Genomic DNA, 13,995 nt, shown 5'->3' with positions numbered 1-13,995 from the left:
TTGGGATTTTTGGGTGGAAAAAAGGGAATAAATTGGGAGTTTTGGGGGAAAAATGGGGATAAATTGGGATTTTTTTAGGGAAAAATGGGAATAAAATGGGAATTTTGGGGAAAAAGGGAATAAATTGGGATTTTTTTAGGGAAAAAAGGGAATAAATTGGGATTTTTGGGTGGAAAAGGAATAAATTGGGTTTTGGGGAAAAAAGGGAATAAATTGAGAATTTTGGTGGAAAAAATGGAATAAATTGGGATTTTTGGGTAGAAAAAAGGGAATAAATTGGGAGCTTTGGGTGGAAAAAAGGGGAATAAATTGGGATTTTTTTGGGGAAAAAGGGAATAAATTGAGATTTTGGGATCTCAGTATGGGGAAAATCACTCTGATCCCCCAAATCACCTTTAAAGAACTAAAACCCAAAAAGAAACCACATTAAACCTTCAAAACCCCCAAAAAACCACTTTAAAACCCCCAAAAAAACCACTTTAAAACCCCCAAAAAACCACTTTAAAACCCCCAAAAAACCACAACGAAACCCGAAAAAAAATCGGAAAAAAATCCAAAAAAAATCGGAAAAAATTCCAAAAAAATCAGAAAAAAATCGGAAAAAAAATCAGAAAAAAATCCCAAAAAAAGGCAAAAATTCAGAGCGAAGGGGAATTGGGATTTTTGGGCTCTGGGGGTCCGAAATGAGGATTTTTTGGGGTTTTTTTCAGACGATCATCTCCAGCTGCCGGGCGTACTCGATGACTTGTGTCGCCAGTTCTGTCGAGGGGATTTGGGGATCCTCAGCTTTCTGCTGCCTCCCCCCAAAGCTGTAGTAGTTGGAGGGACCCAGAACCCAACCCCGCTGGAAATGGGGAGAAAACAGAAAAAACAGGAAAAAATGGGGTTAGGGGGAGTTTGGGGCAGATTTTGGGGGGTTTAAGGAAGGTTTGGGGCAGATTTTAGGTGATTTGGGGCAGATTTTGGGGGTTTCGGGAAGGTTTGGTGGGTCTGGAGGAGGTTTGGGGGGATTGGAGAGGATTTGGGGCAGATTTTGGGGGATTTGGGGCAGATTTTGGGGGATTTGGGGGAATTTGGGGCAGATTTGGGGGATTTGGGGATCCTCAGCTTTCTGCTGCCTCCCCCCGAAGCTGTAGTAGTTGGAGGGACCCAGAACCCAACCCCGCTGGAATGGGGAGAAAAACAGAAAAAATGGGGAAAAAACAGAAAAAATGGGGTTATTGGGGCAGATTTTGGGGTGTTTGGGGTGGTTTGGGGTGGTTTGGTGGGTCTGGAGAGGATTTGGGGCAGATTTTGGGGAATTTGGGGAAAGTTTGGTGGGTCTGGAGAAGGTTTGGGAATATTGGGATTAGAGGATTTAGAGGGCAGATTTTGGGGAGTTTGGGAGGGAGAATTTTGTAGGCTTTTAGGGCAGATTTTGGGGGTTTGGGGAAGGATTGGGGTGGTTTGGGGCAGATTTTAGGTGATTAGGGGCAGATTTTGGGGTTTCGGGAAGGTTTGGTGGGTCTGGAGGAGGTTTAGGGGATTGGAGAGGATTTAGGGCAGATTTGGGGTGCTTTGGGGAAGGTTTGGGGTGGTTTGGGGCAGATTCTGGGGATTTGGGGCAGATTTTTGTGGGGTTAGGAGGAGTTTGGTGGGTCTGGAGGATTTGGGGTAGATTTTGGAGGGTTTGGGGAGATTTTGGGGTGTTGAAGGAAGGTTTGGGGCAGATATTGGGGATTTGGGGCAGATTTGGGGGTTGAAGGTTGGGTGGTTTGGGGCAGATTCTGGGGGATTTGGGGCAGATTTTGGGGTGTTTAAGGAAGGTTTGGGGTGATTTAGGGCAGATTTTGTGGGGTTAGGGAGAGTTTGGTGGCTCTGGAGGAGGTTTGGGGTAGATTTTGGTGGGTTTGGGGCAGATTTTGGGGGATTTGGGGCAGATTTTGGTGGGTTTGGGGCAGATTTTGGGGTGTTTAAGGAAGGTTTGGGGCAGATTTTGTGGGGTTAGGGGGAGTTTGGTGGCTCTGGAGGAGGTTTGGGGTAGAGATTGGGGGTTTTGGGGTGGTTTGGGGCAGATTTTGTGGGGTTTGGAGGAGACTGGAGAGGATTTGGGGCAGATTTTGTGGGGTTTTGGGGCAGATTTTGGGGGATTTGGGGCAGATTTTGGGGGATTTGGGGATCCTCAGCTTTCTGCTGCCTCCCCCCGAAGCTGTAGTAGTTGGAGGGACCCAGAACCCAACCCCGCTGAAATGGGGAGAAAAAGACAAAAAACAGGAAAAAAATGGGGTTAGGGGGAGTTTGGGGCAGATTTTGGGGGGTTTGGAGGAGATTGGAGAGGATTTGGGGCAGATTTTGGGGGATTTGGGGCAGATTTGGGGGAATTTGGGGCAGATTTTGGGGATTTGGGGATCCTCAGCTTTCTGCTGCCTCCCCCCGAAGCTGTAGTAGTTGGAGGGACCCAGAACCCAACCCCGCTGGAATGGGGAGAAAAACACAAAAAATGGGGTTTGGGGGAGTTTGGGGTAGAGATTGAGGGGTTTGGGGCAGATTTTGGAGGGTTTAAGGAAGGTTTGGGGTGGTTTGGGGCAGATTTTGGGGTTTTAGGGCAGATTTTGTGGGGTTTTGGGGCAGATTTTGGGGGTTAGGAGGAGTTTGGTGGGTCTGGAGGATTTGGGGGGGGATATTGAGGGGGTTTGGAGGATTTGGGGCAGATTTTGGGGTGTTTAGGGCAGATTTTGGGAGGTTTGGGGGCTCTGGAGGGGGTTTGGGGACTGGAGGAGATTTGGGGTACAGATTGGGGGGTTTGGAGCAGATTTTGGGGTGTTTAAGGAAGGTTTGGGGCAGATTTTGGGGGATTTGGGGAAGGTTTCGTGGGTCTGGAGGAGGTTTGGGGGGATATTGGGGCATTTGAGGGGATTGGAGAGGATTTGGGGCAGATTTTGGGGTGTTTAAGGAAGGTTTGGGGGATTTGGTGCAGATTTTGGGGGGTTTGGGGCACATATTGGGGGGTTTGGGTGATTTTGAGGTGTTTTAGGCTTTTTGGGGTGGATTTTGGGGTGGTTCAGGCAGCTTTGCTGCATTTCAGGGCAGTTCTGGGGTATTTTGGGGTGATTTTGGAGTATTTTGGGGTGGTTTGGGGTCATTTTGGGATGTTTCTGGGTTATTTTGGGGTATTTCAGGGTGATTTGAGGTGTTTCAGGGCGGTTTTGGGGTATTTTTGGCGTGTTTCAGGGTGTTTCTGGGGTATTTTTGGGGTGTTTCTGGGTTATTTTGGGATGTTTCTGGGTTATTTTGAGGTGTTTCAGGGTGGTTTTGGGGTGTTTTTGGGGTATTTCAGGGTATTTTTGGGGTATTTTGGGGTGTTTCAGGGTTATTTTGGGGCATTTCAGAGTGTTTCTGGGTTATTTTGGGGTGTTTCTGGGGTATTTCAGGGTGATTTGGGATGTTTTTGGGGTATTTCAGGGTGTTTTGGGGTGTTTTTGGGGTCATTTCGGGGTGTTTTGGCGTATTTTTGGGGTATTTCAGGGTATTTTTGGGGTGTTTTTTGGTATTTCAGGGTGATTTGGGATGTTTTTGGGGTGATTTCAGGGTGTTTTTGGGGTATTTCAGGGTGTTTTTTGGTATTTCAGGGTGTTTTTGGGGTGTTTCGGGGTGTTTCAGGGTATTTTTGGGGTATTTCAGTGTGTTTTTGGGGTGCTCCTGTACCTTCTTGGCGTAGTCAGTCATTTTCCGGGGAGAGCTGAAGAACAGAATTCTGGCAGCTTCGGGAAAAAGGATTCTCTCGTAAGCAGCCTCGATGCAGCCCGCGATCTCGTCCCTGGAATGGGATTTTTGGGGGTTAAATGGGATTTTTGGGGGTTTAGATGGGAATTTGGGGTTTTCAATGGGATTTTGGGGGTTTAGATGGGATTTTGGGGTGATTTAGATGGGAATTTGGGGGTTTAGATGGGATTTTGGGGTGATTTAGATGGGATTTTTGGGGTTTTCAATGGGATTTTAGGGTTTTCAATGGGATTTTGGGGGTTTAGATGGGATTTTGGGGTGGTTTAGATGGGATTTTTGGGGGTTTAGATGGGAATTTGGGGTTTTCAATGGGATTTTGGGGGTTTAGATGGGATTTTTGGGGTTTTCAATGGGATTTTTGGGGTTTTCAATGGGATTTGGGGGTTTAGATGGGATTTTGGGGTGATTAAAATGGGATTTTGGGGTGATTTAGATGGGATTTTTGGGGTTTTCAATGGGATTTTGGGGGTTTAGATGGGATTTTGGAGTGGTTTAGATGGGATTTTTGGGGTTTTCAATGGGATTTGGGGGTTTAGATGGGATTTTAGGGGTTTTCAATGGGATTTGGGGGTTTAGATGGGATTTTTAATGGGATTTTGGGGTTTTCAATGGGATTTTTGGGGTTTTGAATGGGATTTTGGGGTGATTTAGATGGGATTTTTGGGGTTTTCAATGGGATTTTAGGGGTTTTCAATGGGATTTGGGGGTTTAGATGGGATTTTTGGGGTTTTCAATGGGATTTTGGGGTATTTAGATGGGATTTTGGAGTGGTTTAGATGGGAATTTGGGGTTTTCAATGGGATTTTGGGGGTTTAGATGGGATTTTGGGGTGATTTAAATGGGATTTTGGGGTGATTTAGATGGGATTTTTGGGGTTTTCAATGGGTTTTGGGGGTTTTCAATGGGATTCTAGGGTTTTCTATGGGATTTTAGGGGTTTTGAATGGGATTTTGGGGCTCAGAGGGGACTTTGGGGTGGTTTAGAGAGGATTTTGGGGACTCAGAGAGGAATTTAGGGGGTTCAGATGGGATTTTGGGGTGGTTTGGGGTGGATTTGAGGGATTTTGGGGTGGCTCAGAGGGGAATTTGAAGGTTTAGATGGGATTTTGGGGACTCAGAAGGGGTTTTGGGGTTTTCAATGGGATTTTGGGGCTCAGAGGGGATTTTGGGGGTTTAGATAGGATTTTGGGGCTTTAAAGGGGATTTTGGGGCTCAGAAGGGATTTTGGGGTGGTTTAGATGGGAATTTTGGGGGTTGAGATGGGATTTTGGGGACTCAGAGGGGATTTTAGGGGTGTTCAATGGGATTTTGGGGTGGTTAAATGGGATTTTCGGGTGGTTCAGAGGGATTTTGGGGTGGCTCTAGAGGGGAACTTGGGGGTTTAGATGGGATTTTGGGGGTTTAAATGGGAATTTTGGGGGTTCAGATGGGATTTTGGGGTGGTTTTGGGATATTTTGGGTCGGATTTCTAGGATTTAGGATGATTTTGGGGTGATTTTGGGTGGATTTTGGGTGGGATTTTTGGGATTTGGGTTTCAGGATGACTTTGGGGTGGTTTTGGGATGCTTTAGGATGGCTTTGGGGTGGTTTTGGGGTATTTTGGGTGGGATTTCTGGGATTTGGGGTGATTTTGGGATGCTTTAGTATGACTTTGGGGTGGTTTTGGGGGGATTTTGGGGTGGTTTTGGGTGGAATTTCTGGGATTTGGGTTTCAGGATGATTTTGGGGTGGTTTTGGGATGATTTAGGATAATTTTGGGGTGGTTTTGGGGTATTTTGGGGTGGGATTTCTGGGATTTTGGGGTATTTTGGGTGGGATTTGGGGTTCAGGATGGCTTTGGGGTGGTTTTGGGATGATTTAGGATGGTTTTGGGGTGGCTTTGGGGTGATTTTGGGATGATTTAGGATGATTTAGCATGATTTTGGGATGATTTAGGATGATTTAGGATGACTTTGGGGTATTTTTGGGGTGATTTTGGGGTATTTGGGGTCCCACACCTGATGGTGTCCAGCAGGATGTCGATGAAGAAAGTGTAACTCTCAGCTGGGATGTTTCCTTTCGCCAGAAACACTTTGTTGTAACTTCCCTCCATCAGGTACTGGGAAAAAATGAGGAGAAAAACCCCAAAAATGGGCAAAATGTAAAAAAAAACTGGGTTAAAAACCCCAAAAATGGGCAAAATGTACAAAAAATTGGGTTAAAAACCCAAAAATGAGGCAAAACACCCCAAAAATGGGAGAGAGCAACTTAAGAACGGGGAAAAAAGCTTAAAAATTGGGGTAAAATGGCTTTAAAATGGGTTTTTTTCCCCCCCAAATTCACCCCAAAATTCCCCCAAATTCATCCCAAATCCTCTCCCAAATTCATCCCAAAACTCCCTCAAATTCACCCCGAATTCATCCCAAAATTCACTCCAAAATTCCCTGAAATTCTTCCCAAACCCACCCAAATCCCCTCAAATTCCCCCAAAAAACCCCAAAAATCCCCCAAAATTCCCAGAAAATCCCCCAAAATCCCCAGAAAATCCCCACAAATCCCCCAAAATTCCAAAAACCCCCAAAAATCCCCAAAAAATCCCAGAAAACCCCAGAAAATCCCATAAAACAAACCCCAAACCTGCTCCAGGGACACAGGATGCCTGATAAATAAATTCCCCTGGATATCAGGCGCTGGCAGTCTCTCCAGCTCGGTGTGGAACTCTGACCCAAATCACCCCAAAATCCCCCAAATTCACCCCAAAATCCCATAAAAATCCCCCAAAATGAACCCCAAACCTGCTCCAGGGACACAGGATGTCTGATAAATAAATTCCCCTGTATATCAGGCGCTGGCAGTCTCTCCAGCTCGGTGTGGAACTCCATCCCAAATCACCCCAAAATCCCCAAATTCACCCCAAAAACCCCCAAAAATCCCAGAAAATCCCCATAAAATAAACCCCAAACCTGCTCCAAGGACACAGGATGTCTGATAAATAAATTCCCCTGGATGTCAGGCGCCGGCAGTCTCTCCAGCTCGGTGTGGAACTCTGACCCAAATCACCCCAAAAACCCCCCAAATCACCCAAAAACCCCAAAAAATCCCAAAAAAATCCCAGAAAAACCCCCAAAAATCCCCCAAAATAAACCCCAAACCTGCTCCAGGGACACAGGATGTCTGATAAATAAATTCCCCTGGATGTCAGGCGCTGGCAGTCTCTCCAGCTCGGTGTGGAACTCTGACCCAAATCCCCCAAATTCACCCCAAAAATCCCCCAAAAACCCCCAAAAATCCCAGAAAATCCCCCAAAAATCCCATAAAATAAACCCCAAACCTGCTCTAATGACACAGGATGTCTGATAAATAAATTCCCCTGGATGTCAGGCGCTGGCAGTCTCTCCAGCTCGGTGTGGAACTCTGACCCAAATCACCCCAAATTCACCCCAAATCACCCCAAAATCCCATAAAAATCCCCCAAAATAAACCCCAAACCTGCTCCAGTGACACAGGATGTCTGATAAATAAATTCCCCTGGATATCAGGCGCTGGCAGTCTCTCCAGCTCGGTGTGGAACTCTGACCCAAATCACCCCAAATCACCCCAAAAACCCCCAAAAATCCCCCAAAAATCCCATAAAAATCCCATAAAACAAACCCCAAACCTGCTCCAGTGACACAGGATGTCTGATAAATAAATTCCCCTGGATGTCAGGCGCTGGCAGTCTCTCCAGCTCGGTGTGGAACTCTGCCACTCGGTTTTGGGAGAGCAGGAAGAGCAGGTTGAGCCCCAGCAGTTGGTGACGAGAGGCTGATTCGGGGAGTTCCTCCCTGGGTGGGGGATTTGGGGTCAGCAGGGGATGGGAATCCCAGAAAATCCCAAAAAATCCCCAAAAATCCCAGGAAAATCCAAAAAAATCCCAGGGAAATCCTAAAAAATCCCTGGGAATTCCTGATGAGGAGAGGCTGATTCGGGGAGTTCCTCCCTGGGGGATTGGGGGACAGGATGGGAATCCCAGAAAATCCCAAAAAATCCCAGGGAAATCCCAGGAAAATCCAAAAAAATCCCAGGGAAATCCTAAAAAATCCCTGAGGAAATCGCTGGAAAATCCCTGAGGAAATCCCTGGTGAGGAGAGGCTGATTCGGGGAGTTCCTCCCTGGGGGATTGCGGGTCAGGATGGGAATCCCAAAATATCCCAAAAAATCCCTGGGAATTCCTGGGAATTTTGTGGGAATTTCAGTGGATTTGAAGGGAGTTTTGTGGGAATTTGGGTGGGAAATCCATGCAGGATTTCAGGATCAGTATGGGCTGGAAAATCCTGGGAAAATCCCAGAAAATTCCTGGAAAACCCCTAGAAAATCCCTGGAAATCCCGAGGAATTTTGGGGAGTTCTGTGGGAATTTTGGGGGATTTGAAGGGAATTTTGTGGGAATTTCAGTGGGAAATTCCCTGGAAATCACTGGGAATTCCTGGGAATCCCTGGAAAATCTTGGATATCCCCTGGAAAATCCCTGGGAATCCCTAGGAATTCCTGAAAAACCCCTGGAAATTTTGTGGGAATTTTGGTGGGATTTGAGGGAAATTTTGTGGGAATTTTGTGGGAATTTTGGGTGGGAAAATCCCTGGGAATCCCTAGGAATTTCTGGGAATTCCTGGGAATCCCTGAAAAATTCCTGGAATTCCGGGAAAATCCCTGGAGAATCCCTGGAAAATCCCTGGGAATTTCAGGTGGGATTTGAGGGAAATTTGTGAGAATTTCAGTGGGATTTGAGGAGAATTCTGTGGGAATTTCGGGGAGCTTTGTAGGAATTTTGGTGGGAATTGGAGGGAAATTTTGTGGGGAATTTTGTGGGAATTTCGGGGATTTTTGTGGGAATTTTGGTGGATTTCAAGGGAAATTTTGTGTGAATTTTGTGGGAATTTCGGGGGGCTTTGTGGGAATTTTGGGTGGGAATTGGAGAGAAATTTTGTGAAGATTTTGTGGGATTTGAAGGGAGTTTTGTGGGAATTTTGGTGGGAAAACCCCTGGGAATCCCTGAAAAATCCTGGAAAATCCTGGGAATCCCTGGAAATCCCTGGGAATTTCAGGTGGGATTTGAAGGGAGTTTTGTGGGAATTTCAGGTGGGACTTGAGGGAAATCTTGTGGGAATTTTGTGGGAATTTTGTGGAAATTTCAGGGGATTTTTGTGGGAATTTTGGTGGATTTCAAGGGAAATTTTGTGGGAATTTTGTGGGAATTTCAGGTGGGATTTGAAGGGAGTTTTGTTGTGAATTTTGTGGGAATTTCAGGGGATTTTTGTGGGAATTTCAGGTGGGATTTGAAGGGAGATTTTGTGTGAATTTTGTGGGAATTTCGGTGAGTTTTGTAGGAATTTTGGTGGGATTTGAAGGGAGTTTTGTGGGTGTTTTGTGGGAATTTCAGCGGGAAAACCCCTGGAAATTCCCAGAAAACCCCTGGGATTCCCAGAAAATCCCAGGAAAACCCCTGGAAATCCCTGGGAATTTCAGGTGGGATTTGAAGGGAGTTTTGTGGGAATTTCAGGTGGGACTTGAGGGAAATCTTGTGGGAATTTTGGGGGAATTTTGAGGGAATTTTGTGAGAATTTCAGTGGGATTTGAGGAGAATTCTGTGGGAATTTCGGGGAGCTTTGTAGGAATTTTGGTGGGAATTGGAGGGAAATTTTGTGAAAATTTTGTGGGATTTTGGGGAGCTTTGTGGGAATTTTGGTGGGATTTGAAGGGAGTTTTGTGGGTGTTTTGTGGGAATTTCGGTGGGAAAACCCCTGAAAAATCCTGGAAATTCCTAGAAAATCCCAGGAAAACCCCTGGAAATCCCAGAAAATCCCTGGAAAACCCTGGAAATTCCAGGAAATCCCAGTTCCACTCACTTGTAGTCGAAGTAGTAGCACTTGAGCTGCGCCATGTACCTCTCGAAGGAGGGAATGTCCTTGCGCAGGATGCTCCACTGGGCGCCGATCTCCAGGATGTCCCCTGGGGAGAAACAAAAATGGGAATGGGATTGGGGTAAAAAAGAGAGAGAAATGGGGATTTTGGGGGGTTTGAAGAGAGTTTTTGGGGAATTTTGGGGGATTTGGGGTGGATTTGGGAATTTTGGGGGGAAATTCTGGGAATTTGGGGAGGTTCAGGAGGAAATTTGGGAGTTTTGGGGAGAAATTTGGGAGTTTTGGGGGAAATTCTGAGGAACTGGGGTGGATTTGGGGTTTTTAAAGGGGATTTGGGGTGGATTTTGGGGAATTTTGGGGGGATTTGGGAGAAAATTCGGGGAATTTGAGGAGGTTCAGGAGGAAATTTGGGAATTTTGGGGGATTTTGGAGGGTTTGGGGAGTTTTGGGGAATTTTGGGGATTTTGGGGGGTTTGGGGAGTTTGAGGGGATTTTGGGGGATTTGAAGGGAATTTTGAAATTTGGGGGATTTAAAGAAATTTGGGGGAATTTTGGGGGGAATTAGGGGTTTGGGGGAATTTTGGGGTATTTTGGGGATTTTGAGGATTTTGGGAATTTGGGGAGATTTTGGGGGGAATTTGGGAGTTTTGAGGGAATTTCGTGGGATTTGGGAGTTTTGAAGGATTTTGGGGGTTTTGGGGGGTTTTGGGGGATTTTGTGGGAATTTTGTGGGATTTTGGGGGAATTTTGGTGGGATTTTGGGGAGTTTCGAGGGAATTTTGGGGGAATTTGGGAGTTTTGAGGGGATTTTGAGGGATTTGAAGGGAATTTTGAGAGAATTTTGGAGGAATTTTGGGGAATTTTGTGGGAATTTCAATGGGATTTGAGGGAATTTTGTGGGATTTTGAGGGAATTTTCAGTGGGAATTGAGGAGAATTTTGGGGGAATTTTGTGGAGATTTTAGGGGATTTTTGGAGAATTTTGGGGGATTTTGGGGGAATTTTGTGGGGATTTCAGGGGATTTGAAAAGAGTTTAGTGAAAATTTTTTGGGAATTTTGGTAGGAATTTTGAGGGAATTTTGAGGGAATTTTGGGAATTTTGAGGGATTTTGGGGAATTTTGAGGGGATTTTGGGGGATTTCGGAGGGGTTTGAAGGGAGTTTTGAGGAAATTTTGAGGGATTTTGAGGAAATTTTTGGAGAATTTTGGGGAGTTTTGGGGGGATTTTGGGGAGATTTGAAGGAATTTTGAGGGAATTTTGAGAGATTTTGAGGGAATTTTTGGGGAAGTTTGGGGAGCTCTGAGGGAATTTGAGTGGATTTTGGGGGAATTTCAGGGGAATTTTGGGAGTTTTGAGGGGATTTTAGGGGGTTTTGTGGGGATTTTGAGGGATTTGAAGGGAATTTTGAGAGAATTTTGGAGGAATTTTGGGGAATTTTGTGGGAATTTCAATGGGATTTGAGGGAAATTTTGTGGGAATTTTGAGGGGTTTGGGGGGAATTTTGGGACAATTTTATGGGAATTTCAGTGGGATTTAAAGGGAATTTTGTGGGAATCTTGAGAGAATTTCAGTGAATTTTGAGGGAATTTTGAGAGAATTTAGGGGGAATTTTGAGGGGATTTCATGGGGATTTGAAGACAGTTTTGTGGGGATTTTGAGGGAATTTTGTGGGATTTTGAGGGAATTTTCAGTGGGAATTGAAGGAATTTTGAGGGAATTTTTGGGGAATTTTGGGGCATTTGGAGGAATTTCGAGGGAGTTTTGTGGGAATTTCGTTGGGATTTGAAGGGAGTTTTGTGGGAATTTTGTGGGAATTGAGGAGAATTTTGTGGGATTTGAAGGAATTTTGAGGGAATTTTGGTGAGTTTTGTGAGAATTTCAATGAGATTTGAGCGAAATTTTGTGGGAATTTGTGGGAATTTCAGTGGATTTGAACGGAATTTTGTGGGAATTTTGTGGGAATTTGAGGGAATTTTTGTGGGATTTGAGGGAAATTTTGTGGGAATTTCAGTGGGAATTTTGTGGGAATTTCAATGGGACTTGAGAGGAGTTTTGTGGGAATTTTGGTGGGAACTTCAGAGAATTTTGTGGGAATTTTGTGGGAATTTTGGGTAGTTTTGTGGGAATTTTGGTGGAGTTGAAGGGGTTTTTGTGGAAATTTGAGGGAATTTTATGGGAATTTCCTTGGAATTTGAGAGAAATCTTGTGGGAATTTGTGGGAATTTCAGAGAGTTTTGTGGAAATTCCGGGAATGAGAATCCTGCAGGGTTCAGGGGGATTTCTGGGGTGATTTTGGGGTTGATTTTGGGGACATTTTGGGGACATTTTGGGGACTCACGAGCCAAGATCAGCTGCTGTTTGGTCATGGAGGATCCCGAGGTGGGGAGGAAGTTCAGATCCAGCAGAGCAACCTGAGGGGAAATTGGGGAGAATTTTGGGATTTCTGGTGAGATTTGGGGAGAATTTTGGGATTTCTGGTGAGATTTGGGGTGAATTTTGGGAATCCCAGCAGGATTTGGGGTGAATTTTGGGATTCCCAGCAGGATTTGGGGTGAATTTTGGGAATCCTGGTGGGATTTGGGGTGAATTTGGGGATTTAGGGTGAATTTTGGGGTTCCTGACTGGATTTGGGGTGAATTTTGGGATTCCCAGTAGGATTTGGGGTGAGTTTTGGGATTTCTGGTGAGATTTGGGGTGAATCTTGGGATTTCTGGTGAGATTTGGGGTGAATTTTGGGATATCTGGTGAGATTTGGGGTGAATTTTGGGATTTCCAGTGAGATTTGGGGTGAATTTTGGGGATCCTGACTGGATTTGGGGTGAATTTTGGGATTAAGGTGAATTTTGGGATTTCTGACTGGATTTGGGGTGAATTTTGGGAATCCTGGTGGGATTTGGGGTGAATTTTGGGGTGAATTTTGGGATTTGGGGATCTCAGTGCTCCCCACTCCTGATTCACACAGTTAATTAGGCATTTAGGGAGTTAATTGGGGAGTTAATTAATGGTTTGGGGTTAATTGGTGTTTACAGCTGAGACGGGAAACGGGGAGGAGGAGTTGAGATTCCCAAAAATCCAGAGAATTCCCAAAATTTGGGGATCCCCTTGAGGCCCAGGGAGACCCCAAAACCTCCCAAAACCTCCTCAAATCCCTCAAACCTCCCCAAGATCCCCAAATCCCTCAAATCTCCTCCAAATCCCTTCACGAGACCCAAAATCCCCTCATGAACTCAACCAAATTCCCAAATCCCCTCACGAAACCCCAAAATCCCCTCAAACTTCCCCAAAATCCCCACAAGAACCCCAAAATCCCCTCATGAAACCCCAAAATCTCCTCATAAAAATTCCCAAATCCCCTCATAAAACCCCAAACCTCATAAACCCCCAAATTCCCTCTAAAACCCCAAATCCCCTCATGAAACCCCAAATTTCATAAAACCCCAAATCCCTCATGAAAACCTCAAATCCCCTCACGAACCTCCCCAAACCCCAAACTCCCTCATAAACCCCAAATCCCCTCAAAACCCCAAATCCCCTCATAAAACCCCAAATCTCCTCACAAACCCCAAATCCCCATAAACCCCAAATTTCATAAAACCCCCAAATCTCCTCATGAAACCCCAAATCCCTCATAAACCCCCAAACCCTCATAAACCCCCAAACCCCCTCATAAACCCCCAAATTCCCTCACGAACTCCCCCAAATCCCTCATAAAACCCCCTACCCCCAAAAAACCCCCAAATCTCCTCACAAAATCCCCAAATCTCCTCACAAAACCCCAAAACCCTCATAAACCCCCAAGTCTCCTCACAAAACCCCAAATCCCTCACAAACCCCAAATCCCTCACGCTCCCTAAATCCCTCATGAAACCCCAAATTCCCCATCAAAACCCCAAATTTCAGACTCCCCAATTCCCTCATAAAACCCCCAAATCCTCAAAAACCCCCAACCATAAACCCCCAAATCCTCACAAAACCCCAAATCACCATAAACCCCAAACCCTCATAAACCCCAAATCCTCATAAACCCCCAAACTCCCTCATAAACCCCCAAACCCCTCACAAAACCCCAAACCCCTCACAAAACCCCCCAAACCCCTCCCGAATCCCCCCATCTCCCCCCAGCTCACCTTCAGCCTGCCCAGCGCCTCGCCGCACTTGGCCAGGTTGGGGCTCTTGCGGCCCCACTCGCCCTTCAGCTGCTCGTACAGCCCTGCCGCGGCCCGCAGCCCAGCCGCGCCGCCCTGCCCGCCCCCCGGGACCCCGAGGTTTCCCCCCGGGACCCCCAAACCGCCTCCGGCTGCTCCCGCGCCGCTCAGCGCCGCTCCGTTCGGCACCGCCATGACTGCGCGCAACGC

General features: G+C 46.0%; 1 protein-coding gene across 1 annotated transcript; it reads right to left on the bottom strand.

The window, feature by feature from the left end:
• Positions 1-637: 637 nt before the first annotated feature.
• LOC146422047 (26S proteasome non-ATPase regulatory subunit 8-like) lies at positions 638-13,995 on the bottom strand. Its single transcript, XM_085046773.1, has 7 exons — positions 13,768-13,995; positions 11,979-12,051; positions 9,625-9,727; positions 7,399-7,564; positions 5,759-5,859; positions 3,685-3,796; positions 638-844 (listed from the first exon to the last, which is right to left on the bottom strand). Exons 1-7 carry the CDS (start codon positions 13,978-13,980, stop codon positions 707-709), a joined length of 906 nt encoding a protein of 301 aa, XP_084902899.1. The 5' UTR covers positions 13,981-13,995; the 3' UTR covers positions 638-706.

The sequence above is a fragment of the Lichenostomus cassidix genome, unplaced genomic scaffold (assembly GCF_008360975.1).
Source record: "Lichenostomus cassidix isolate B80296 unplaced genomic scaffold, HeHo_3.0 HiC_scaffold_879, whole genome shotgun sequence".
NCBI lineage: Eukaryota > Metazoa > Chordata > Aves > Passeriformes > Meliphagidae > Lichenostomus > Lichenostomus cassidix.
This window is presented reverse-complemented; position numbering and strand designations above follow the sequence as displayed.